At 36.4% G+C, this 26,613-nt stretch overlaps 1 protein-coding gene across 2 annotated transcripts in view; it reads left to right on the top strand.

Moving 5' to 3' along the window:
- Positions 1–26,613, top strand: part of RAB11FIP3 (RAB11 family interacting protein 3) — a 166,305-nt gene that overhangs the window by 61,431 nt on the left and 78,261 nt on the right. For both annotated transcript variants that reach the window (XM_021006707.2, XM_021006706.2), the window contains exon 3: positions 7,122–7,210. In XM_021006707.2, the coding sequence (XP_020862366.1) occupies positions 7,122–7,210 (89 nt within the window). The remainder of the gene's footprint in view (positions 1–7,121; positions 7,211–26,613) is intronic.

Raw genomic sequence — 26,613 nt, 5'->3', positions numbered from 1 at the left:
CTAATGAATTCAGAGAAATATGAGATTTGTATGAACCTATGCGGAATGGAGATAGTAAAACTAAGAGAACACTGTGCATAATAAGATAAATAATATAGATAAAAACAGTGCTACAAGATGTCAGAATTCAGATTAAATATTGGTTCCAAAGGACTAATAATGAAATAGACTTCTCTCCTCTCAGCAGAAAGTTGGTGGATTATGGATGGCAGAGGCGTTTGCTGTGATGTTGTGTTTCACAAAGCTGTTTTTCTTATGAGAGATTTCAATGGAAAGTTGATTATTGGGAAGTAACAATAATATGAAAACCAAAAGCATCAATTAAGCATTTTCTTTTAAAGAAAATCACTCATATTTATGACTTTATTTAATATTTGCTCTGTCTGATATTTATTAACTTCCTTCTTGAAGAAAATATTCATAATATATAGATATGAGGCTTCTGAATAATTTACTAGACTCTGGCTCTTTGATTTCTTAATCTTGAGCCATTTTTTAAAATAATATTTTATTTTTTCACTAATCACATATAAAAACAATTTTTGATATGTGTTTAAAAAAATTTTTTTTAATTTTTGAGTTCCAAATTCTCTCCCTCTCTCCCTCCCCCCCTCCTTGAGATGGTAAGCAATTTGATATGTTATATATATGCAATCATGTAAAACATTTCCATATTAGTCATTTTGTGGAAGAAAAGAGAAAGGCAGGAAGCAAGCAACTATGCATGCATGCTTTGGTCTGCATTCAGACTCTATCAGTTCTTTCTCTGGAGGTGCATAGCATCTTCCATCACGAATCCTTTTAGATTGTCTTGGATCATTGTATTGCTAGGAATATGTAAGTCATTCATAATTACTCATCATATAATATTGCTGTTATTGTGTACAATATTCACCTGATTCTGCTGGCTTAACTTTGCATCAGTTTGTGTAAATCTTTCCAGGTTTCTGAAACCATCCTGCTTGTTATTTCTTTTTGTTTTTTAAATTAAAAAAAAAAATAATTTATTTATTTTTAGTTTTTAACATTCACTTCCACTACATTTTGAGTTCCAGATTTTCTCCCCTTCTCTCCCCTCTCCCCACTCCAAGATGACCTGCATTCTGATGACCCCTTCCCCCAATCTGTCCCCCCTTCTATCACTCCCCTCCTTCTTTTATCCCCTTCTGTTTTCCTGTAGGGTAAGACAGATTTCTATACCCCATTGCCTGTGTATCTTATTTCCCAGTTACATGTAAAAACCATTTTTAACATTAATTTTTAAAACTTTGAGTTCCAAATTCTCTCCTTTCTTCCCACCTCAACCCACTCATTGAGAAGGCAAGCAATTCAATATAGGTTATATATGTGTAGTCATGCAAAACACTACCATAATAGTCATGTCGTGAAAGACTAACTATATTTCCCTTCATCCTATCCCGCCCCCCATTTATTCTATTCTCTCTTTTGACCCTGTCCCTCCTCAAAAGTGCTTGCTGATTGCCCTCCCCCAATCTGTCCTCCCTTCTATCACTCTCCCCCTCTCTTACTCCCTTCCCCCTACTTTCCTATAAAGTAAGATAGATTTCCATACCCAATTGAGTGTGTGTGTTATTCTCTTCTTAAGCCAAATCCAATGAGAGTAAGGTTCACTCATTCCCTCTCACCTCCCCCCTTTTCCCCTCCACCATAAAAGCTTTTTCTTGCCTCTTTGAGATAATTTACCCAATTGTACCTTTCCCTTTCTCCTTCCAGTACATTTCTCTCTCACCCCTTAATTTTATTTTTCAGACGTCATCCCTTCATATTCAACTCTCTCTTCTCCCCCAACTCTAAGAGAGTCTGCATTCTGAATACCCCTTTTCCCAATTTGCCCTCCCTTCTATCACCACCCTGCCCCTTTTCTTAGACCCTTCCCCCCCTACTTTCCTGTAGGGTAAGATAGATTTCCATACTCAATTGAGTGTGTATGTTATTCTGTCTTTAAGCCAAATCCAGTGAGAGTAAGGTTCATTCATTTCCTCTCACCTCCCCCCTCTTCCCCTCCACCATAAAAGCTTTTTCTTGCCTCTTTTGTGTGAGATAATTTACCCCATTTCACCTTTCCCTTTCTCCTTCCAGTACATTTCTCTTTCACCCCTTAATTTTCCCTTCATATTCAACTCACCCTGTGCCCTCTGTCTATACATATTCCCTCCAACTACCCTAATAGTGAGAAAGGTTTCATGAGTTACAAATATCATCTTTCCATGTAGCAATGTAAACAGTTCAGCTTTAATAAGTCCCTTATGATTTCTCTTTCCTGTTTACCTTTTTCATGCTTCTCTTGAGTCTTGTATTTAAAAGTCAATTTTTCTATAAGCTTTGTTTTTTTCTCAAACATACATTAAATTCCTCTATGTCATTGAATGTCGATTCTCCCCCCCCCCATTGATTACACTCAGTTTTTCTGGGTAGGTGATTCTTGGTTTTAATCCAAGCTTCTTTGACCTCTGGAATATCATATTCCAAGCCTTCCAGTCCCTTAATGTAGAAGCTGCTAAATCTTGTGTTATCATGATTATGTTTCCACAATACTTGAAGTGTTTCTTTCTGGCTACTTGCAATATTTTCTCCTTCACCTGGGAACTCTGGAATTTGGCTGTAATATTCCTGGGAGTTTTCCTTTTGGGATCTCTTTCAGGACATGATCTTTCCATTTCTATTTTACCCTCCAGTTCTAGCATATCAGGGCAGTTTTCCTTGATACTTTCTTGAAAGATGATGTGTAAGCTTTTTTTGATCATGGCTTTCAGGTAGTGTAATAATTTTAAAATTATCTCTCCTCAATCTATTTTCCAGGTCAGTTGTTTTTCCACTGAGATATTTCACATTGTCTTCTATTTTTTCATTCTTTTGGTTTTGTTTCATAATTTCTTGATTTCTCATAGAGTCATTAGCTTCCATTTGCTCCATTCTGATTTTAAGGAATTATCTTCTTCAGTGAGCTTTTGGACCTCTTTTTCCATTCTCCTTGTTGGCTTTTTGGATCTGCTTTGCATTTGGTCTAGTCTATTTTTTAAGGTGTTATTTTCTTCAGTATTTTTTGGCTCTCTTTTAGCAAGGTGTTGACTCATTTTTCATAATTTTCTTGCATCACTCTCATCTCTCATTTCTCTTCCCAAATTTTCCTCTACTTCTCTTACTTGATTTTCAAAATCCTTTTTGAGTTCTTCCACCAGTACATATTTTTCTTGGAGACTTTGCATGTAAGAGCTTTGACTTTGTTGTCTCCTTCTGGTTGTATGTTTTGATCTTCCTTGTCACCACAGTAAGGTTCTATAGTCTGTGTTTTTTTCTGTTCTTTGCTCATTTTCCCAGTCTGTTACTTGACATTTTAACTCTTTGTTAAGGTAGGGCTCAACTTCCAGTGTGGAGGGCATACTGTCCCAAGCTTCAGGGGTTTTGTGCAGCTGTTTTCAGAGATACTTCTAGGGTGCTGTAAGTTTTCAGTTCTTCCAAGGTGGTATGATCTAAGGAGAGGTGTTTACTCCTCTCCTGGCCTGTGCTCTCTGGTCTGTGAGTGATCACAAGCACTCTTTTCTGCCCTGGAACTGTGAGGAGAGTTCCCTCTCTACTGCTTCCACAAGCTCTGCTATGCCAGTGCTCCTCCTCACCCAAGACTGCCACCCAGATCCAAGTATGGTCAAAGCAAGAGAATCCCATCTCAGTGCCAGCAAAGAGACCCTTGTAATCTCTTTCTAATCAGTTGTTTGATTCCCTTACCTTCTATGGCTGAGAGCTCCAGAAGCAGCAGCTGCCACTGCCACCACTACTCCAGGGCTATGCTGGTGCCAGAGCTGGACTGTGCTCCTCTCTCACCCAGGTCCAATAGACCTTTCCTACTGACCTTTTAAGTTGTCTTTGGTGTTTGTGGGTTGAGAAGTCTGGAAACCACCACAGCTGCTAGTGATTCAGTCCCTTGAGGCCTATTCCTGGTTTGTTGGGGCCTGGTCTGTGCTGGCACAAGTTGAGCTGGACTGAGCTCCTCTCTTGGCCTGGTACAACAGACCTTTGCTGTTGACCTTCCAGGTTGTCTTGAGCTGGAAATTTGTTTCACTCTATCTTTTTGTGGGTTCTGCTGCTCTAGAATTTGTTTAGAGTCATTTTTATAGGTATTTGGAGGGGTTTGGGGGAGAGCTCAAGGGAATTCCTGCTTTTATTCTACCATCTTGGCTCCACCTCCTCTGCTTGTCATTTCTTATAGGACAATAATATTCCATTACAATCACATAACACAACTCATTCAGCCATTCACCAATTGACAGATATCCCCTTAATTTCCATTTCTTTGCTACAAAAAAAACAGCTGCTATAAATATTTTTGTACAAATAGGTTCCTCCCCTCCCTCCTTTTAAAAATCTCTTTGGGATACAGACCTGGTAGTGGTATTGCTGGGTCAAAGGGTATGCACAGTTGTGTAGCCCTCTGGGCATATTGAACCGTATTTTCTAACTTTTTAGGTGTATCCTCCTCTCTGACCATCTTTGCATTGAATTCCCCAGATATCAATGTATATTCTAACTTGTTTTACAGGATTCTTTTCATACACTTTCTTTACTTCTTATATATCTGCAATAGATGCTTGGTATATAAGCTATACCACTTTTTCTTTCCATTAATGGTCTCTTTGTCCATGCTTACCGTGGCCACTGTAAGAGGAGATTACCAAGTATCCAATGAAATGATGTTTCTTGCCACTATTTTTTTGAATTTATTTTGTAAATTCTGAACTTAAATACCAGAAAAGGAATATTTTCACATATACAACAGAATAGAAAAAGGGGATTCTTTATGAAACTCTGAATCTTCCATTTCATACCAGTTCCTTAAAAAAAAGTGTATATATGTATATGTACATGGGTAGTTGATATGCTTGTTTTATATATACACACACATAAAATTTTATTTTCAAAACTTTTATTTATTTGTACTTCCTTCTGTCCTATACACTTAACAATGTTACAATTACTCTCTTTTTGGGGGTGAGACATTACTATTGTTAATCTCATCTTTTTCTCCTCCTGAAAATTAACCTAGAGGAAGAAAAAAATCCCTCAAAACAAATAATCATGGTCAAGAAATATAAATCCGCATAGTGACCTTTATAAAAATGTGTGTCTCAACACCTTGTGTCCATCACCTCTTTGTCAGCAGGTAGGTAATATTCTTCATCATAAGCCCTCTGGAGATATGGTTTTGTTATTGCTTAACTCAGAATTCTTAAGTCTTTTTCAGTCAGTCATTTAGACAATAAAAATATATCAAATGCCTACGGTGTGCTAGGCACTATACTAAGGGCTGATGTATGGTTGTTTAAAGTTGTTTTTCTTTACAGTATTATTGTCCTTGTATAGATTGTTCTTCTGGTTCTGCTCACATCACTCTGCATCACTTCGTACTACTCAAGAGTCTCTGAAATTATCTTTTTATCATTTGTTAAGATATAATACTATTTCATTTCAGTTGTCTAAGAAGCAATACAAGGTACTCGCATAGATTCTAGTTCTTGTCTTATCTTTTTCTAATTTCTTTTCTTCTGTCCCAACTGCCATCCTAATTTTCCTTTCAGGGTCAGGAAATTTGTTTTACTTGCCACCATGTCCTTCCCAGTGATATACTCCCTCTTTAACCACCTCAGACCCTTCCTCCTAGCTTGGCTCCCTTTTGAGATTGACATATTTCTATATCAGAATGTTTGCGTATAGATTTGTGGGTTCAATCCTCTTTTGTTCATTTCAAGTAAGAGTTAAATTCATCTAATATCCACTCCGTCTCCTTCCTTCATGTTTATATATTCTTCTCATGTACTCACTTGTGAGGAATTGCAGTTTCCCTCCCTTTCTCCTTTCTGTACTAGTGTATTCTCCCTTTTATCCTCCCTTCTCTTCCCCCTCATCACACATTCAGAACAGAACTGACCACTACCTCGTGGAATTTGGCCCCCTTGGATCGTTAAGTTTCTGAATGTTGGATCTTCAGAGCCCTCTCTGGGGTCTCATGAAAGAATGTTAGGGATTTCTGAGCTCCTGGGGCTGGGCTGTCTGGGTCTGAGTATTAGTCTATACTGTGCTGATTGCTTTCTGGGGCTTTCAGGGTCCCTACCCTGGGGCTTTCTCAGGGGATCCCTCTTGTCTTGCTACCCATGTCCTTTTCTGGCCTCATTGGGCCTTCCGTTGCTTGAGGAACCCTCTTTCCTATTGAAGATGTCTAAGGACATCTCTGTGACTTTTTATGCATTTCTGTGGTAGAAGACTTCACTTACTGTTGTTTCTAATTGGATTTATTGGTCATTACTTAATTTTGATGTGAACGTCATAGGTTTTTCTTAAGTAAGTATGTGAGAGCTGCACAGCCTGCCTCCTGGTAAGGCAGCCATCTTGGTTAAAAGTTCCTCTTTTCTTCCTCAGGGTCATGCTGAAGCAATTCTACCTATTCCTTTTTTCCCCTTTCTAAGGAGCACTTATGAGCCATTCTTTCATTTAGCTACAACTGCTTTTCTGGTTTCATTTATAGTGAAAGTGCCCATATAGTTATAATTTAATTCTTCTTGTAAAATATCAACTTGTTAGTTGTCGGACAAAGATTTCACATTTAGAACACCAACAATAAAATGTTCATAGATAGTCTAAAAACTATCAATTTTAGTACTTCCCTCTTTTCTTAACTCTCCAAATGATTACTATGTAAGCAAAAGATGACCATATAGGCCCACAGGCTGTTTTGTATTTTTATCAATTTCAGGGTTGCCATGCCCAAAGAATTCCTAACTTAGCGGCCAACATGTTGGTAATGTGTCTCTCTCTCTCTGGGAGACTGTCCCCCAGACTATACTGATAATATAGTCAGGGCCTTTCCATTTTATTGGAATTTGCTAGATCTTGTCTTTGTTCAATTTTTATCACAGTGGCTTATATGTAGTAGGTACTTAATATATGTTTGTTGAATTGATATCAAAGTTTGTGCTCTATTAATAAAGCCTTCAATAACCCAAGTATCATCTCTGTGCTTTGATGAGATATTTGAGTAGGAAATACAAGTGTCATATCAAAAGACATATGCTTAACTGTAACAACTAAAAGCTATATTCTTTTTCCTATAGATCCTGAGAGCCAGCTATATGACATTGGATATGTCCAAGAAGACTCCCCTGCCTGCCCTGATGAGTTTGATGACTTTGTTACTTATGAGGCAAGTATCATGAAAAAAATCAGAGGCCTGTTGTAGGAGGCATACCTATGTAATACAGTCTGGTGTGTGGCACATAATAAGCACTTAAAAGTGGTTGTTGAATTTAGTTCATTGTTTAGTAAGGATTCCATGATTCAGTTAATGAAACAGACCAGACTAAGAAGAGTATTTTACCATATTTGTTTGTTTTAAATTTGGCTTAACACAAAAGAGTTTGATTTTGAATTTGAATGTGAATTGTTTTGGTACACAGTATAGGGAAACTTTGTTTTGAAGTTGCCATAATGATTTTTGACTGTTCACCAGAAGTGACTCTGTGTCTTTTATCAGACACTGATTAAGTACCTACCATGTGGAAGGTCCTATGCAGGTCCTCGGAGAGGCAAAAAGATCTCACCTTACAGGGAAGGGAATGTAGTGTAGTGTCTGAATTGCTGGGCTTAGAATCAGGAAACTCAGATTCCAATCTCACTTCTTGACATGAGCTATGGGGATATGGGCAATTAATCGTAGAGCCAGACAAGTAGATTGACCAATCCCAAGATAGAACTTTGGGAACTTCCACATGTAGGTGGTGATATATGGAGAATGAGCCAGCAAAGGATACTGAGGAGTGGTCAGACAGGAAGGAGGAGAACCAGGACAGAATAGTGTCATAAATGTCAAAGAAGAGAAAGTGTCCAGTAGGACAAAGTAGTCAACAGTGCCAAATTGCAGCAGAGAGATCAAGTAAGATGAGGACTGAGAAAAAGACCGTTAGATTTGGCAATTCAGAGATCATTGATAACTTAACAACCAAGCCATTTAACTTCATTCACTAGGCCTCAGTATCACCATTTGTAAAATGGGGATAATAATATCTCAAAAGGCTGTGGTGAGAGTTAAATGAAATACTTTATACATAGGAAGTTATAAAGCACTATATAGAGTCAGTTATTACAGATTGGTATTGATGAGAATGGGATCTAGATCCCAAAAAGGAAAAACCCTGGTAGACTTTCCCACATGGCCAGATCTCCTGAGGCTATAATTCCATACCTCCCTATGGCCCCAGGCTGCTTCCCACCCTTAATCCTATCTAGGCTTCTTTCTCCCTTGGCCACCCCTGAAGTTCTATTACCTCACAGACTACTTGGCCACTCCTAGATCCCTCCCATAGTCTTTCTGTATATAAGGTCCATCTTGTCTCCATTAAGATGCTCAGAGTCTTATAATCTAGCCACTGCTGGGATTCTTAAAATCTAACCACTACTCAAATTCTTATAATCTAGCCAATAGCTTACTAATGTTCAGACTCCTTAAGAGTCTACCCAATATTACGGATGTTCTAATAAACCTTGTCTTTGGCTGAAAGAAGGCTTGGGTCAAATTCTTTCCGGCAGGACCCGTGTGTTGTGATATTGGATTCCCAGCACCCCTGAACCCCTAAACCACATCAGTATTGGGAGATGATATTAGTGGTAGACACAGTAATCATTAAAAAGGGTTGTAATTGGTGCAGCTAGGTGGCACAGTGGATAGAGCACCAGTCCTGGATTTAGGAGGACCTGAGTTCAGATGCGGCCTCAGACACATAACACTTACTAGCTGTGTGACCCTGAGCAAGTCACTTAACCCCATTGCCTAGCTTTAAAAAAAACCCAACCAAACAAAAAAGGGTTGTAATTGACTGCATAGGAGGAATACAAAGTGGTGTATAATCAAATGAGAGCAGATTGACTTTGTTGTTGTAGGTCTAACTGAAACCTGACTCTTCTGAAAATATTTGTGATAAGGTCTTCTATCTGTAACTGCTTAATATTCACAGTTGCTGAAGAAGAGCATCTAAGAGCTAGCTTTTATATACCCATGCTTTGAGATATTAATGAGGTACCCTGTGACCAGAAGGACAGAGCAGAATGTTACAGATATTCTGTGATGTCAGAATCCCCTTTCTATTAGGTTACCAGAAAAGGGTGGCTCAGAGGACTGTGAGTTTTCATTTTATCAAAATTTCCTTTAAAAAAAAAATTTCAGCCATGTTAGGAAGATTGACTAATCTATGCTTTTTAACTTTGCCTTGTCTTCCTCCTTCCAAATGTAACCAGTGCTATTGTTATAGTGACTTGTTTGTCACCCATAATTGTAGGCCTTTTGTTCTCCACTAGTGTTGAATATTATAGCCTGAAAGCACAGTTACTGGGGATAAGTTGTTAGAATTATCCTTTTACCAAACTCTTTCCTGGTCCCATAGAATTAGAATAGACACAAGGAGAATTATTGTCCGGCTGGCTTTAAATGTTTTTAAGAAAGGTTTTAAAATGTACTTCAGGCATTTTGGAGATTCTTTAATTCTTAAAGGTTAACTTCTAATGTGGAAAAAGCACTGGACTTGGAGTCTGGCCTTGAGTCCTAGTTCAGAGTTTGCCATTTACTGGCTTTGTGACATGGGTAAATTACTTAACCTTAATTGGGCTTCAGTTTCTTCTCCTTATAAAATGAGAGGATAGATCATCATCGTCATCACAATGACAATTTGTATAAGATTTTATGAGCAGGTGTGTGTGTGTGTGTGTGTGTGTGTGTGTGTGTGTGTGTGTAAGTGTGTAAGAGAGCTGGCCTTTTCAGCTAGGAAAACCCATGTTTATGTCCCACCTCTGACCCACACTAGCTGTGTGATCCTGGGCTGGGTCATTCACCCTCTCACTGATGGGGTTGGGATCTGGACCCCAGAAAGGAAAAACCCTGGACTTTGCCACATGGCCAAATCTCTGTTCACCTGAGGCAGTAATCCCATCAGTTGGCCTTTCATTGTGGCTACACCCAATCTCCCTTAACCTAACCTAGCCCTCTATTGTCTTACCTCCCGATGGCCCCTGGACGTTTCCCACCCTTAATGTTAGCTAGGCTCCATTCGAACTTGGCCATGTAGTCCAGGTCCCAGGAGTTCAGTTTAGCTTACTGGCCACTCCCATCCAGATCCTCCTTAGAGCCCTCCTCCAATCACCCCAAACTACTTGGCCACTCCTAGATCCCTCCCACAATCTTTCAGTATATAAGATCCATCTTGTCTCCATTAAGGTGCTCTGATTTTTATGCTCTAGCCACTGCTCAGATTCTTAAAATCTAGCCATTGCTTGGATTCCTTAACAGTCTGTCCAATATAACAGATATTCTAATAAACCTTGTCTTTGACTGAAAGAAGGCTTGGATCAAATTCTTTCGGACAGGATCCCTGTGTTGTGATTTTTGGGGTCCCAGTACCCCTAAGCCCCTAAACCTCAACATCACCACTGAGCCAAGACCAAATGTTGCTCTGAAGGAGCTGGCTGGAATTGATATCAGCAGGGCAGACCTCTCTATTCCTGTACTGCTCTTAATGTACAAATTGCTTTACGTAAATCATCTCATTGATCCTGCTACCATGTTTGTAAAGTAGTTACTACAAGTGTGATTATTCCTACTTATGACTAGGGAAACTGGGGCTTAGAAAGATGAAGTGACTTGTTCATGACCAATCAATCAAGTGTTTGTTAGGTACTTACTCTTTGCTAGGCACTGCTAGGCCCAGCTAGTTAGTAAACAGGTGAGATTTGAGTGCAGGATTCTGCTAATTCCAAGTCTAGCACTATTTCAGCCACACTACAATGCCTCTCACAAGGACCCTTCCAGCTCCCTGTTATGTTTTATTTGTTATTGCTGTCATTCACTTACTGTCCTCAATACTTAGAGAAGCATCCTCATATATGTTACTGTTACATTTCAGATATCTCTGTTTTCCTGTCCTTAATGAAAGTGACATCACTTGGACATGCAATTAGTTAGTAAGGGGTCTTACTGGAGTCAGAGAAAGGGCTTTTAAAAGCTAGTTCTTCTTATCCTAATTATCATAAGGAAACTAGAAAGAAAAGAGAGTCAAAAAGGCTCATGATGACCTTAGGCATTTAGATTCATCAGTCCATGCCATCCCTAGGTTATAGTGAATTGAATTTCTTGTCCTAAGCACTTTCTTTAGAGAGAATTCCTACACTGCTACACCTGGGCACTGACCCAGGGAATACTACTTTTGTTGAACACTTTCCTGGTTCCATAGAATAAGCATAGACTGTTGTCGCTGAAGAAGGAAGGGTATTTAAGGACCTTACAGTAGCCATGTGATCAGAAAGCACTGACTAAATCCCTATAGTATATAGGCACTGTGCTTCATGCTGGGCATAAAATAGAAAAGTGAGACAGTCTTTGCCCTTGAGCAGCTTACATTCTGCTTAGTGGATATAACATGTTCACATGAAAAGATACGACCTATTCAAAATAAATACTAAGTGATTTGGGAGGGCAGGGTACTAAAACCTAGGGGAATCAGGAAGAGATTCTTGCAGGAGGTGGCACCTCAGCCGTGAAAGGTGCTGGGGTTTCACAGAAGGGACCCAGTGGCGCATGGAGACAGCAGATGGTATGTCATGTATTGTGAGGAAATGGCAAGTGAGCCTATTATAAATCTCATCAATAAAATTATGTATATATAAAACTAAATTATATAGACAATTATATGTGTACACATATACATGCATACATATATGTGTGTGTATGTATATATATATACACACATACATATATACATACATATATACACACATACATATATACATACATACATACATATATATATATATATATATATATATATATATATATATATAATAGTTACATATATGATAGGTCCTGTTCTTAAAACAAAAAAGAGAGAATGAGTTTTCTTTTGGGGGGATGGGGAGGTAGACTTCTGGTTTTCTCAGTATGAGGACTTCCTTGTGTGAAAACTGTCTGCTGATGGAGATTGGCAACTTGCCTGCTACTTAAAATCTTAAGTCATTTTCCTATAGTCATATAGCTATTATTATATGTTAGTAGCAAAATTTGATATCATGTTTTCCTCACTCCAAATCTGGCTCTCTATTTTTTTTAAGAAGTTGAAATAAAATTCTAAAGACTTAAAACAATTTAAAGTAATTCCATTCCCCCTAAACACAGCAGAAAGAATTTTCTCTCAATGGAGCTAATCATCTTCATTTTGAACCTGGGTAAACATTCAGAACTCTATTATAGCTAATTTTTTTGTTAAAAAATTTAATTTAGACTTTTTAGATGTTTTTTAAATGATGCCTAAAATGTACACACAGTTACAGTAGTGATCTCCTAATTTTGAGAGATGGAATTATGATATTTTATTATTTCTTCTTTATATCTCTTTCTGTGTGGGTTTTGGTGTCACAAAAATCTAACAACCTTATAAATTAAGATTTTCAGAAAACAAATCTCTTGAAAACAATACAGTGTCTGTGCTGCTTTGAAAAAATTAATTTTTGTGTTCAGTCTACAGTCAAAATAGGCCAAAATATATTAATTATGCTAATGGGAAAATATATTTCCAAAATAGAGGGCAACAGAAATGAAAATGGTTCTTATTCTTACCATCCTTTTGATCATCCATATTTAAAACCCATGTTGTAGTGTCTTTTTCATTGGCTATTATAGATGAAGGAGTAACTATGTTTAATTTGACTTTACTCATAGGACTAAAAAAATTAATTTCACTTGAACACTTATTGTGTTGGATGCTAAGAGAAATAATAATTGTGGTGTTTCTGTAACTAGTTAAAGAAGTAAAGATTTAGGACATATAAGAGTAAAGGAATTAAGGCTAGAAATGAACCTTAAAGATTATTGAATCCAACCCTTTCCTTTTACAGATAAGGAAATTGAGGTCCAAAGAGATTAAATGACTCGCACAAGGTAATAACAGGTACAAAATAGCAGAGCCAGGTTTTTATCAGATCCCCTGACTCCACAGCCAGCATTTTTTCTATTCTGCCATGTTTCTCAGAAGAGCAAAATTAGGTTTAAGGCGTTTATGCTTGCCTGAGGTCACACAAATGATAACTAGCAGGTCCTAAAGAATCTGTTTTCAGTTTGACAAACATTTACTAAATGACTACTGTGTACAAAGCATTGTTCTATAATGAATGAGGTGTATTATTTAGATAAAGTATCTGTCCTCATTAAAAATATTACCTAGTGGGAATATATGGCATGCTTTTTAATAAACATAGCATAACATAAAGTATAAATCAATGAAAGAAGTGCTAGAGAAGTTCAGGACAGTATATGATCATTGCCAATAGAGGAAACCAGGAAGTTAATGTGCTTACCCAGACTTATTCGTAAGAAAGATGTCTACTAGTTGATATAAAACATGGCTTGAAGGAAGGAAAAGGGAGATGGGAAGGCATGTTAGGAGACACTCTCTCTCTCTCTCTCTCTCTCTCTCTCTCTCTCTGTGTATACACACATACACACACACACACACACACACACACACACACACACACAGTCCTGTTGGATAGTACTGAGGGACTCTTACTAGGATGGTAGCAGTGGAAATAGATATATGAAATAGATGTTTTATAGTGGGATCAATAAAATCTGATAACTTATTGCATATGAGGTGATGGAAGAAAAAATTATGGTAACACTAAAGCTATGAGCCTGAGAGATTGGGCAGATAAATAGTGGCATTACTTATAGAAACAGTGAAGTCAGGAGCAGGTTTTGGAGGAAGCATAGTAAGCTCAGTTTATATTATTGAATTTGAGCTGTCACTGAGGTATATCCTAAAGGCAGTTGAAAATGTGAGTCTAGAGCTTAGGAGAGAGGTTGAAGATGGAGATTCAGATTTATTATGCTAATATATATTATATATACATAAATAATAATAATCCCTGGTGTAGAGATGATAAGTGAACAAGCTTACCAAGGGACAAGATGGAGAGAGAGAAAAGAAGTTGAAGAAGGAAAGTTTGGTGATATTCCCCTTAAGGATTTAAGAAGAGGATAAGGAGTCAGTGAAGGAGAAAAGCAGTTAGAGAGGGATGAGGGGATGAGAGGGATGAGAACCAGGAAAGTGTGGTGTCTCAGATAGCGAGGAATTTCTATTCATCCTTTAAAATTCACTTAAAATGCTACTCCCACAGAGAAGTTTTCCTTGATTTTTTTTACGCCCCAGTTCATCAAATCAGTAGTAAACTTTTCCTCCTAATATACTTTTTATATATTATGTATTTGTTCATAATTCGTCTGCAGAATTCCTCATAAGTAAATCACCAAAATCAGACACCTTTCATTTAATTCCTTTCATTCATTCCTGAATATTATGATCCAAGTCAAACCAAAAGCCCCATAGTTTGTTAAACCCTACAATAGTTCTCTAAAAAATAATTCAAACCTTCTTTGTTGGTCATTTTTAAGAACAGCAAAAATATCCGTTCTCTCTAGAATAAATTATAAATTGCCTTGACAAAATACAGGCTGTTTCAAAATACAAGCCCACTTTCTTCTTTTACTTGTCCATGTCAACATAATGGTACGGCTGATTGTAGAGAACCATATTGCTTGGGAAGAGTGTGATATCAGCATTGTAGTTAATATTATTAATTTATTTAAATTTTTGCTGATTTCCTTCAGGCCCAAACTAATTTCCTTTAAGCTTTCCCCAATTTCTTTTGAGCTTTCTTTGGGCTTCTGGTCTATAACTAAATTTGCTATCTTAGGCAATGTAGACTCCTTAAATAGTATTAGTGTAGTAGTAAGTCTGTTAGACAGTGTAATGCAACACTTCCCTCTGCTGGTTATACAAAGGTATGAAATGCTTCTTTTTATGCAAGGGCTCATGGAAGATTAAGTTTTAAGAATGCATGAAAGATTTTCTCAAACTTTTGGAAATAAATTGTGTTCCATGAAAAATTTGAAAATATATCTTATTAGAATTAGGGAAATGTCTTTATAAAGTTATAACTATCTTCAGAGGAATAGAATTAAGGGGAAAACCATATAGCAATTTATTGAGAAACAGAAAAATTCCTCTTTTTGAAAGCTTAAATACAAGTTTTAAAATACAAGTTTAGTTAATATCCTTTTGTGTTTTAAATTAAATAACAGATATTTAGATGGAAAGAGCCTATATTTTATCAAGACAATTTGTAATTTATTAAAGACAAATTAGGTACCTTTAATTAGATACCTTTCCGCTTCTTTTTTAAAAAATTTATTTATTTTTAGTTTTCAGCATTCACGTCCACAAGATTTTGAGTTCCAGATTTTCTCCCCATCTCATCCCTCCCTCTACACCAAGATGGCATGTATTCTGAATACCCCTTCCCCTAATCTTCCCTCCCTTCTACCCCCCCCATCCCCTTCCCCTTCTATTTTCTTGTAGGGCAGGATAGATTTCTATACCTCATTTCCTGTATTTCTTATTTCCCAGTTGCATGTGAAAGCAGGTTTTTTTTAACATGTGTTTTTAAAACTTTGGGTTCCAAATTTTCTCCCTCCCTCCCCACCCACCCTCATTGAAAAGGCAAGCAACTCCATACAAGTTATACATGTGTAGTCATGCAGGATATTTCCATAGTAGTCATGTTATGAAAAGCTAAGTATATTTCCCTTCATCCTATCCTGCCCCCCACTTATTCTATTCTCTCTTTTGACCCTGTCCCTCTTCAGAAGTGTTCGCTTCTGATTACCCTCTCCGCCAGTCTGCCTTTTCCTCTATCATTCCTCTGCTCTCTTGTCCCCTTCCCCCCCCCCCCATTTTCCTGTAGGGTAAGATAGATTTCCATACCCAATTGAATGTGTATGTTATTCTCTCCTTAAGCCAAATCTGATGAGAATAAGATTCACTCATTCCCTCTCACCTTCCTTCATTTCCCCTCCATTGTAAAAGCCTTTTCTTGTCTGTTTTATGTGAGATAATTTACCCTATTCTACCTCTCCCTTTTTCCTTCTCCCAGTATAATGTTCTCTCACCCCTTAATTTTATTCTCCAGATATCACCCCTTCATCTTCAACTCACCCTGTGCCCTCTATCTATCTATCTATCTGACTATATACATACATACAATTTTTTTCCTCCAACTACCCTAATACTGACAAAGGTCTCACGAGTTACAAATATCATCTTTCCATGCAGGAATGTAAACAGTTCAACCTTAATAAATCTCTTATGATTTCTCCTTCCTGTTTACCTCTTCATGTTTCACTTGAGTCTTGTATTTGAAAGTCAAATTTTCTTTTCAGCTGTGGTCTTTTCATCAAGAATGCTTGAAAGACCCCTAAATTCACTGAATAACCATTTTTTCCCCTTGAAAAATTATACTCAGTTTTGCTGGGTAGGTGATTCTTGGTTGTAATCCTATCTCTGTTGCCCTCTGGAATATTATATTCCATGCCCTCCCGTCCCTTAATGTAGAAGCTGCTAAATCTTGTGTTATCCTGATTATGTTTCCACAATACTTGAATTGTTTCTTTCTGGCTGCTTGCAATATTTTCTCCTTGACCTGGAAACTCTGGAATTTAGCTATAATATTCCTGGGAGTTTTCCTTTGGGGATCTCTTTCAGGAGGTGATTGGTGGATTCTTTCCATTTCTATTTTGCCCTCTGGTTCTAACATATCAGGGCAGTTTTCCTTGATAATTTTTTGAAAGATGATGTCTACTTTTCTGCTTCTTAAAGATGACAACAAAAGAGGTTTAAAATTATTTTTTATAGAACTATTTTGGTATTTAACAAGCTACTGGTTTTGGGTTTGACTTGGTCAGTAATAATCAGGAGCATTTTAAATGAAAGATGCTTGATTTTGGTTATTTATTTCTAAGGAATTTGTTGGAGTTGCCCTGACTTAGCCATTTTTTAATATACTGGATACTATAGTGTGATTATGATCTAGTACACTGGTTCCCAGATGTTCTCCCACAAAAAGAACCATTTGGTTATTTCCTAAATTACAGATTTCCCTGTCCCTAAAATAGAGTTCTTCACCCTTTATATAAGAAATCTCATAGATACTTACAGAGGTGAGATTGGACAGAAGGAGAAAAAATAGATGATGTTTAATCCTTATTGACACCTCACCTTCATAGCTGTGGTAATTAGAAAAAAAAGTTTAGGTTTTCCAAGCATGTCAGCAGAGTGGCAAGGATGGAGTGTTAAGGCCATCCAGAGTGTGGGAGAAAGAAGGAACTATCTGAAGGAGTTCCTGAAGGGCAAGGCACAAAGAGATCCAGGCCAAAGCGGAACTGATAGAATAGATAGCATACAAAAATTGTTTCAAATATGCTTTCTTCCTTTCTGACTCTCTCACTGCTGCTTTCTTGGTTACTGGAGGATTGGGGTGTGGGGGGAGAAGAACGTTAATAAAAACGATAGGGAACTGTGTCTTTGCACACATATTGTTGTCTTGAAGGTTAATAGGTCAAGGGAAAAAAAAGCCCTTTTGTTTTGAGTGCTGAGGCTAGTTTGTTAAAACTCAACATGGAATATACTCTTCCTGAACTTTGGTTCCCTCCTCCCTTGGTCAGAAATAGTTGGATGTTTAATAGAGCGTAGCTGGAAGCAGATTAAACATTTTTGAGGTGGTGATGCACCTTCAGGTGAACACACACATCTCATGTGGAAGAGACTTGAACAACACTGCCCAAAAGAAAGGCTAAATTCATGTTAGCTCAAAGAAACCAGAACTTAAATGCAGTTGGAAACCTCCTAATATTGCAGGTAAGAAGTTGAGTCTGTTTTTAATAGAAGATAATTTATTTTGAAATAAATACTTTGCATAGCCATTTTCAACTCTTTGAAATGTGTGGAAAATTTTTAAAAAATCAATAGCTGCCAAATTATAGGTGTTTAGAGCTAATTATTAGCATTCCTATTTATTTTGAAAGAGGGGAAGGAAAGTATGCTATCTTTGTATACATAAAACATACAGAACCAGGACCAAAAAATGTTCACTCACTCTTAAGTTAGTAATTTGAAGTCTCTAACTCTTTAACATTATGGTTCTTTGAAGAATGAACTAATGCTAACTAGTTAATTACATTTTGTCACATGGCATAGTAAATTTGTTCAAAGTCAAGATAGAATTGATCCATGTAAAGAAAAATCTTAAAGCCTTTGTACGTCACAAAATTCATTTTAAAAGGTGGTAACTTGTTTAGTTAGCACTTTGTGTGTTGTTAGATTCACAGGCTTTTAGACATTTCTAAATCTTACTTAGATATTCAAAACTCAATTAATTCCGACTTACTTTAGAATTCAGAACATATGTAAATTTAGTAGACCGTATAAATACACAATATATTTTAAATACATTTTCTCTGAGTGACAGACATTTATCTAATTAGCTTGCAAGGAAGTTTTCCAGGTAAACATGTATAGAGGGCACCATTTATTAACAGAGGACTAAAATTAATTCAGAAAAGAGAGAGATTTGAAAGACTATAAGGAAGCAACAAAAATAATCTTACCAGAAAAGTGGGACAAAAACATTTCTCTAATGTTAATTGGTATGAAACTCAAGGGTATTCATTAGGCCAATTATTAATTTTGATGCCCACAAATGAACTCTCCTCTTTTCCAGCACAACTCCTTTTTAGACCTTGCACCTCTTAATCCTTTTATGCTTTGCATTTAGTGTGTTGTTTCTTCAGCTTTTCAGGGGGACTATAGACTACTTTTGTTATCTGACTAAATTTCCTAGACCTATTGTTCATGTTTTAATTTTTGTTTCTCCGCACTTGATGCTTGTGTCTTAGCTTTATATATTCTCACTGGAAGTACCTTACTATGTTCAGAAAGCATCTAATGTGGATGTTTAATAAATATTTGTAACAGTTCTGGATAGATTAGATCCCTGTGATATTCATGTATGACAATAAGTATTAAAAAGATTGATAAATGTGAAAGTAAAGTACCTTGTAAATTAAAAGAAAAGCATTATATAAAAAATATAGTTCTGTATCTAACTTTTTTGAATGGGTGGGGAAGAATGTAGCTTTTTTTAAGAAATGTGGAATTATCATGGACAGAAGTTGGTGGTATGCTTATTTTCCTTAAGAATGTACATTCATTGATATTCAAATGCAAAAGATTAGATTCTCATTCATGTTGCTTTAAATCATGGAATCATATTGTGTTAGAGCTGGATGGAACCTTTGCCCTCATCTAGCCTGACTCCCTCATCTTACAGATGAGGAAACAGAAACTCAGAGAGATACAGTGTCTTGCCGAAAGTCACATAGGTAGAATACAAGAGAACAAGGATTCTAAGATTTTGGCTTCAGATTTTGTATAGAATAAGTCAAGATTGACTTTTTAAAAAATTTCTATGTTGAAACTATTTCTGCAATAAGGTGTTTTCTTTTAAGATGTAAGGTAGATTAAACTGTTACTTTCTAGAGGAGCTTCAACTCAAGGTAACACTAGTTACTGATTGAATAGTTAATTAAACATGATGTCCTTGCAATTTGAATAAATAGGTTTAATCTTTGTGACTCTTTGTCAGATCTCCTCGTGGAGAACAAAAATACTTGGTTTCAATAATAAAAATGACCTTTCTCTAACATACTCTTCGAGTTTATATGTTACTAAGCCAAGCATAAGCTTAGGTTGCCTATCTTAGGATCAGAGATCAATGAGAGAAGAAAATGTCATCATCAGTTCTGTTACAAAAGGTACTTGAATCTATAAAAGTAAACTTAGATGCTTTTAATAAAAAAAAACCAAGAGCAACAACTCTTTAAAGAGAATCATAAAAATATCCTTTGGTTATCGTATTTGGAGAAAAATCATCAAGACATATTTTATTGGCTATTTTATCCTTTTCTTGGTCAAGTAAGAATAGTGTTTAATGTCTCAGACAAAATTCCTGTAGCTTGTCTAAGGGTTTATTAGTTAATGTTTGAAAGGGAAAACAGGCCTGTTCTAGGGATTCCTGTGCTTGCCAAACACTAGGGGGAAACACACACACACACACACACACTGTTAAGAAGGGTCAAGTTATGGGGTAGCTGAGATTTGTTTCAAGTGGTGTTTCACAGTTAGGTTTGTTAAAGGTTTGTTAAAAGTCTCTTGTAACTCAGAATTCTGTGACTGCAGTTCTTATACCTACTTATAAAACTATGCTTTAAAAAGCAATATTCCCCAAAAAAGTGTGTCATGTATCATCTATTATGTGGAGGGGGGAGTTTTTGAAGAATATAATTATGATTTCTCAAAACAACTTTTAAAATTCCCTTTTCATTGAATTTCTTATTATATTTCTTATCTCTTGCTCCATGATTCTAAATTTTTGTTTCTTTAAAAAAAATTTATTTTGAACTTAAGTACCAAAAAATTCCATAAAATGGAACACAAAAGAAAATTCTAAATTTTTGCACAAACAAAACCAATGCAACCAAGATTAGGAAAGCAGAAAGTGGGGAAAAATTTTTTTACAGCCAAGTGTCTCTGATAAAAGCCTCATTTCTCAAATATATAGAGAACTGAGTCAAATTAATAATAAGAATACAAGTCATTCCCTAATTGATAAATGGTCAAAGGATATGAACAGGCAGTTTTTAGATGAAGAAATCAAAGCTATTTATAATCATATGAAAAATGCTCTAAATCATTATTGGTTAGAGAAATGCAAATGAAAACAATTCTGAGGTACTACCTCACACCTGTTAGATTGGCTAATATGACAGAAAAGGAAAATAATAAATGTTGGAGGGGATGTGGGAAAATTGGAATGCTAATGTACTGTTGGTAGAGTTGTGAACTGATCCAACCGTTCTGGAGTGTAATTTAGAACTATGCCCAAAGGGCTATAAAACTGTACATAGTTTTTGATCCAGCAATACCGTTACTAGGTTTGTATCCTAAAGAGATTAAAATAAAGGAAAAGGACCTATTTGTACAAAAATATTTATAGCAGGTCTTTTTGTGGTGGCAAAGAATTGGAAATTGAACGGACGTCCAACAATTGAGGAAGAATTGAACCAGTTGTGGTATATGATTTTAATGAAATGACAAACAGGATGGTTTCAGAAAAACCTGGAAAGAGTTGCACAAACTGATGTGAAGTGAGGAGAACATTGTACACAGTAACAGCAATATTATATGATGTTCTGTGAATGACTTAGGTATTCTCAGTTATACAGTGATCCAAGACAATTCTGAAGGACTCATGATGAAAAATGCTATTTGTTATTGTCTGCACCTAGACCTCCACTTCTTGATCCCATCTAGATGACAATCTCCCTTGGCCACATGGTCCAGGTCCCTGACATTCTACCTCCCAATCACCCCGGCTTACTGGCCACTCCCATCCAGATCCTCCCTACACCCTTCCTCACAGTCACTTCAGACTACTTGGCCACTCCTAGATCCCCCCTTTCTGTATAGTAATTGGGGAAAAATAAATTTTAAAAAAGAATTCTATAGTAAACTTAATCTCCAATTCACACCACTTGCTTTTTTTAAAAAGTACATATATGTTACTTTCAAAACTGTCTCAATTGTCTATGCTTCCTTATGAATTTCCACCTGTTCTCTTCTATGCAATTAAAAAAAATCTCATTTTCTAAGATACTGTAATATTCCATTATAGTCATATACCATAATTTGTTCAGCTATTCCCCACTTGTCTAATAGGCAAACTAAGGCACTCTCTTGGAATTTCTCCTGTTCTTTACCCCCTTCCCCATTTTTCCTTTCCCCTTCTCCATCAGGAAGTTGGTTTTGCTTATCACTGTTCCCTCCTCAGTATTATCCTCACTCTTAAAACATCCCTATCCCCTCCATCCCTGCTTGATTCCCTGTTGAGATTAATTTATTTCCACATCAAACTTTGTGAATGCATTTGTGAGTTAAACCTTCCTTTGTCCAGTTCAAATAAGTGTAAGTTCATCTGATGCCCATCTTCCCATCTTTTTATTTCATGTTTGTATATTCTTTTTGTCATGTACCCAATTATGAGAAATGGCAAGTTTCTTCCCTTCTTCCTTTCTCTACTAGTATATTCTTCCTTTTTCTCTTACTTTTTTTGAAATTTAAATTTCAGTTCCAAATTCTCTCCCTGCCTCAACCCCCTCCTCTGCCCACTGAGAAAGCAAGAAATGATACCCATTCTACCTATGAAGTCATACAAAATATATTTCTATGTTAGCCATGTTGCGAAAAAAGAAAGTAAAAAAATATATACTTCAGTTTGCATTCAAAATTCATCAGTTCTCTCCCTGGAGATGGATAGCATTTTTCATCTTGAGTCCTTTGAAATTATTATAGAATATTGTATTGATCAGAGTAACTTAGTTATTCATGGTTAATTAGTGTTACTAATATTGCTGTTACTATGTACAATGTTCTCCTAAATCATCTCACTTCACTTTGCATCAGTTCATATAAATCTTTTACAGGTTTTTCTAAAACCATCTTCTTCATCATTTCTTAGAACGTAGTAGTATTCCATCACAATCATACATCATAACTTGTTTAGCCATTGCCCAATTTATTTGCATCCCCTCAGTTTCCTTTTTTTTTTTTGCCACCAGAAAAAGAGCTGCAATAATTTTTTTGCAGATCAGTAATTTTTCTTTTTTAAAAATCTCTTCAGGCTACAGACCTAGTAACAATATTACTGGTTATGCACAGTTTTATAACCCTTTGGCCATAGTTCTAAATTATTCTCCAGAATGGTTGGACTAGTTCACAGCTGCTCTATTGTACCTCTTTTTCCACATCCCCTTCAGAATTTGTCATTTTCCTTTTCTGTTGTTAGCCAATCTGATGGGTAGTACCTCAGAGTTCTCTAAGTATGCCATCATATTGTCTCTAAAAAGTAATAGTTTTGTTTCTTCCTTGCTTTTTCTTATTCCTTCAGTTTCTTTTTCTTGTCTTATTGTAATAGCTAGCATTTCTAGTACAATATTGAATAATAGTGATAATGGACATTCTTGCCTCACTCCTGATCTTATTGAGAAGGTTTCTAATTTATCCCCATTACAGATAATGTTTGCTCTTGGTTTTAGATGGATACTACTTGCCATTTTAAGAAAAGCTTCATTATTCCTATGCTGTCTTGTGTGTTCAGTAGGAATGGATGTTTTATTTTGTCAAAAGCCTTTTCTGCATCTCTTAATATAATGATATGATTTTTTTTCTTGTAATTGACATAGTCCGTTATGCTTACACTTTTCTTAATGTTGAGCCAGCCCTGTGTTCCTGGTATAAATCCCACTTGGTCATAGTGTATGATATTTGATATATTGCTGTAATCTCCTTGCTGGTATTTTATTTAAAGTTTTTGCATCAATATTAATTAGGGAAATTGCTTTATAGTTTACTTCCTCTGTTTTTCTTTCCCTGGTTTAGGCATGAAAACCATATTAGTGCCATAAAAGGAATTTGGTAGGACTCCTTTTTTTTCCCAAATAGTTTATGTAGTATTGGAATTAATTGTTCTTTAAATGTTTGGTAGAATTCATTTGGAAATCCATCAGGTCCTTGGATTTTTTCCTTAGGGAGTTCATTTATGGTTTGTTCAGTTTCTTTTTCCAAGACATGGTTATTTAAATATTCTATTTCTTCTTCTGTTAATCTGGGCAACTTATAATTTTGTAAATATTCATCCATGTCACTTAGATTGGCAGTTTTACTTGCATATAATTGGGCCAAATAGCTCCTTATAATTTCTTTAATTTCATCTTCATTGGCTGTGCATTCACTTTATTCATTATTGATACTGGTAATTTGGTTTTCTTCTTTATTTTCTTAATCAAATTAACCAGTGGTTTATCTGTTTTATTACCCTCCCTTCTTTCTACTCTTCAGACCTTCAGAACAGAACTAATCTACCCAATCATCTCTGTTTTCCTTATTTTTCTCCCTCAATATTCTATATCATTAATTAATTTTTAATATCCATTTTAAAAAAACATTTTGAATTCTAAATTATCTCTCTTCCTCAAGCCCCTTCCCCACCCATCAAGAAAGCAAGCACCCTCAATACTCTTTGAAGATATTAAGGTTTATAAGAGGACACTTGTTTCTTCTTTTCCATTAAAATGTTAGCACTGCATCATCACATAGCTCCTTCCAGTTGTTCAGATAGATTTTCTTTCTAACTTTCTCTGCATTCTTGTGTTTGTGCTTCAGAGTTCTCATTCAGCTCTTGTCTTTTCATCGGAAATGCTTGAAAATCCTCTATTCCATGAAATATCCTTTTTTCCCCTGTAGGATTTTATACATGCATATATTACACACATACACATATGTAACACAATATATATGCACATGTATGTATGTGTGTATACATGCATGTACATGAGAATTTCTGCCTTTGACCTTGAATGGGGTGGATCACAGTTGGCAGAAAGATGCTTGCCTTGTAGAAAACTCTGCCATATCACTGTCTGCTTCCAGGCCACCATCAGTAATAGCAGCTGCTGCTAGCTGTCACAGTAAGAACCCTGTCTGCTACAGCACCTATCAAATCATGTGATTCCAGTCCCACTCTCATAGCCATTATCTGAGTAAGTAATTCCTGTGGAGAAGGGGCCAGCCCTTCTAACATCCCTGCTAACTGCCCTGCACAGAGCAGGTAAGCCTGACTAGCTAAAGTAGCAAAATACCCTGAGGGAGAGATAAGAAGCAGCCTGTGATAGACGGGTCAAACCACTACCACCAAAACCATCATCTTCTTCAGCCCCTGATGAACAAAGTCCAGCATTTCAAGTCCTAGATCCTTTGGAATAGAACTACTTTCAAAACCAGCCAGCTTTCTTCCAGACCAACCCCTATAGTCACCATTCCTTTGCTTTCCCCTCTTTAGGCATTCTGAATAGAACTAATCCATCCTCATCACCTCTGTTTTTCTTATTTATCTCCCTTAAGAATCACAAGAGAACCCTTGTTACTTCTCCCTCTATTAGAATATTAGCACTGCATCATCATATAGCTCCTTCAAGTTGCTCAGATAAATTTTCCTTTCTGCAGTTTTCTGGAATCTTGTGTTTGTGTTTCAAAGTTCTTACTCAGTTTGGTCTTTTCATTAGAAATTCTTGAAAGTCCTCTGCTGCATTAAAGTTCCATTCTCTATCCCCATCCTCACCCCCAGATTATTCTCAGCTATGCACCATAAATTAATCTTGGTTGGAAGCCTATCTCTTTTGCCTTTTGAAATATTGTATTCCAAAATCTCTCTACTATAGTAGAAGCTGCCAGGTGTTATTATCCTGACTGTAGATCCTTGGTACTTGTTTCTTTCTTTATATTGCAGTAATTTTTCTCTTATGTGAGAGTTTTGCACTTTGGTTGTGACATTTCTGAGCCTTTTCTTCTTGGAGTGGCTTTCAGGAGGTGATCAGTAGATTCTTTTCTATCCTTACATAACTCTTTAATTCTAATAGAGCTAGGCAGTTTTAATTTATAATTTATTGAAATATAGTGTTCAGTCTTTTTTTTTAAAAGAAAATATTATTTTCAGGAAGCATAATGAGTCTCAAATTATTTCTCTTTTACTTATTTTCTAGGTCATTTGTTTTTGGTATCAGCTATCTTGACATTTTCTTTTTTTTTTTTTAATCTTTTGATTTTGTCGTAATATTTCTTGCAGTCTCATGGAATCGTGATATCTATTTGGTCTATTCTAGTTTTCTGGGATTCTATTTCTTAGATAAATTTTACTACTTTCTCTCCTGCGGTTCTTATTCTCCTCTCAGTCCTTTATACAAGATTTTTTTTATGTCAGATATTCATGTAGTTCTTGTAGAAAATCTATTTTTTTTCCTTTTGTGTCCCTACTTGAAATTATTACAGAGTTTTTGGAGGAGCTCTCTAGATTTGCATTTTTTGGTAGTGGTCAATGTTTTCTTTGAATTAGGCATCTCTCCAGCTTTATTTTCTGAATTGGGGCATTGTACCAGGGCTAGATTAAGCCCCTGTTGCACTGTTGGGTGGGTCAGTGGTCCTTGTGTTAGCATTCATTTCTTTGGGTTAGGCCCCTGCCCTGGAGCCCTCTCTTATGTCTTAAGATAGTGTTAGGAAGTTTCAAGATAGGGTTAGGGACTTCAGAACCTCTGGGTCTGAGCTGTCGTGGTCTGAAGGTTGTAGCAGTACTGGGCTTTCTGATTATTCTGCGTCTTTCTTCTGAAGCCTTTTATTCTTGCTGTCTCCAGACACATAACTTTGCAGGTACATGAGTCTGTCTCCTGGTCCTGCTGGGTAGCCCAGTACTGGCATTGACATTAGGGAATGGGGACCACTTTCTTATTGCCTCGGGTCTTCTGACTGACTTTTCTGTAGTTCTGGGGTGGAAAAAAATTACATATGGTAGTTTGTCATTGATTTTCTTAATTTTTATTCAGTTTGGTGTTAATTTAAGGTTTTGCTGGAGTATATATGTGGGAGCTGGGCAATCTGTCTCTCATTCAGGTAGTCATTTTGGCAGGAAGTAACAAATTTTTCTTAAAACCAAAGTTTGTTTTTTCTTTATGGTAACATTTACTTTTCTCATATGAACCCCATATTCCTGGTTTTTAGTATCTTTTTGTTT

This window comes from Phascolarctos cinereus, unplaced genomic scaffold (genome assembly GCF_003287225.1).
Source record: "Phascolarctos cinereus isolate Bilbo 61053 unplaced genomic scaffold, phaCin_HiC Scaffold_4;HRSCAF=312, whole genome shotgun sequence".
Taxonomy (NCBI): Eukaryota; Metazoa; Chordata; class Mammalia; order Diprotodontia; family Phascolarctidae; genus Phascolarctos; species Phascolarctos cinereus.
This window is presented reverse-complemented; position numbering and strand designations above follow the sequence as displayed.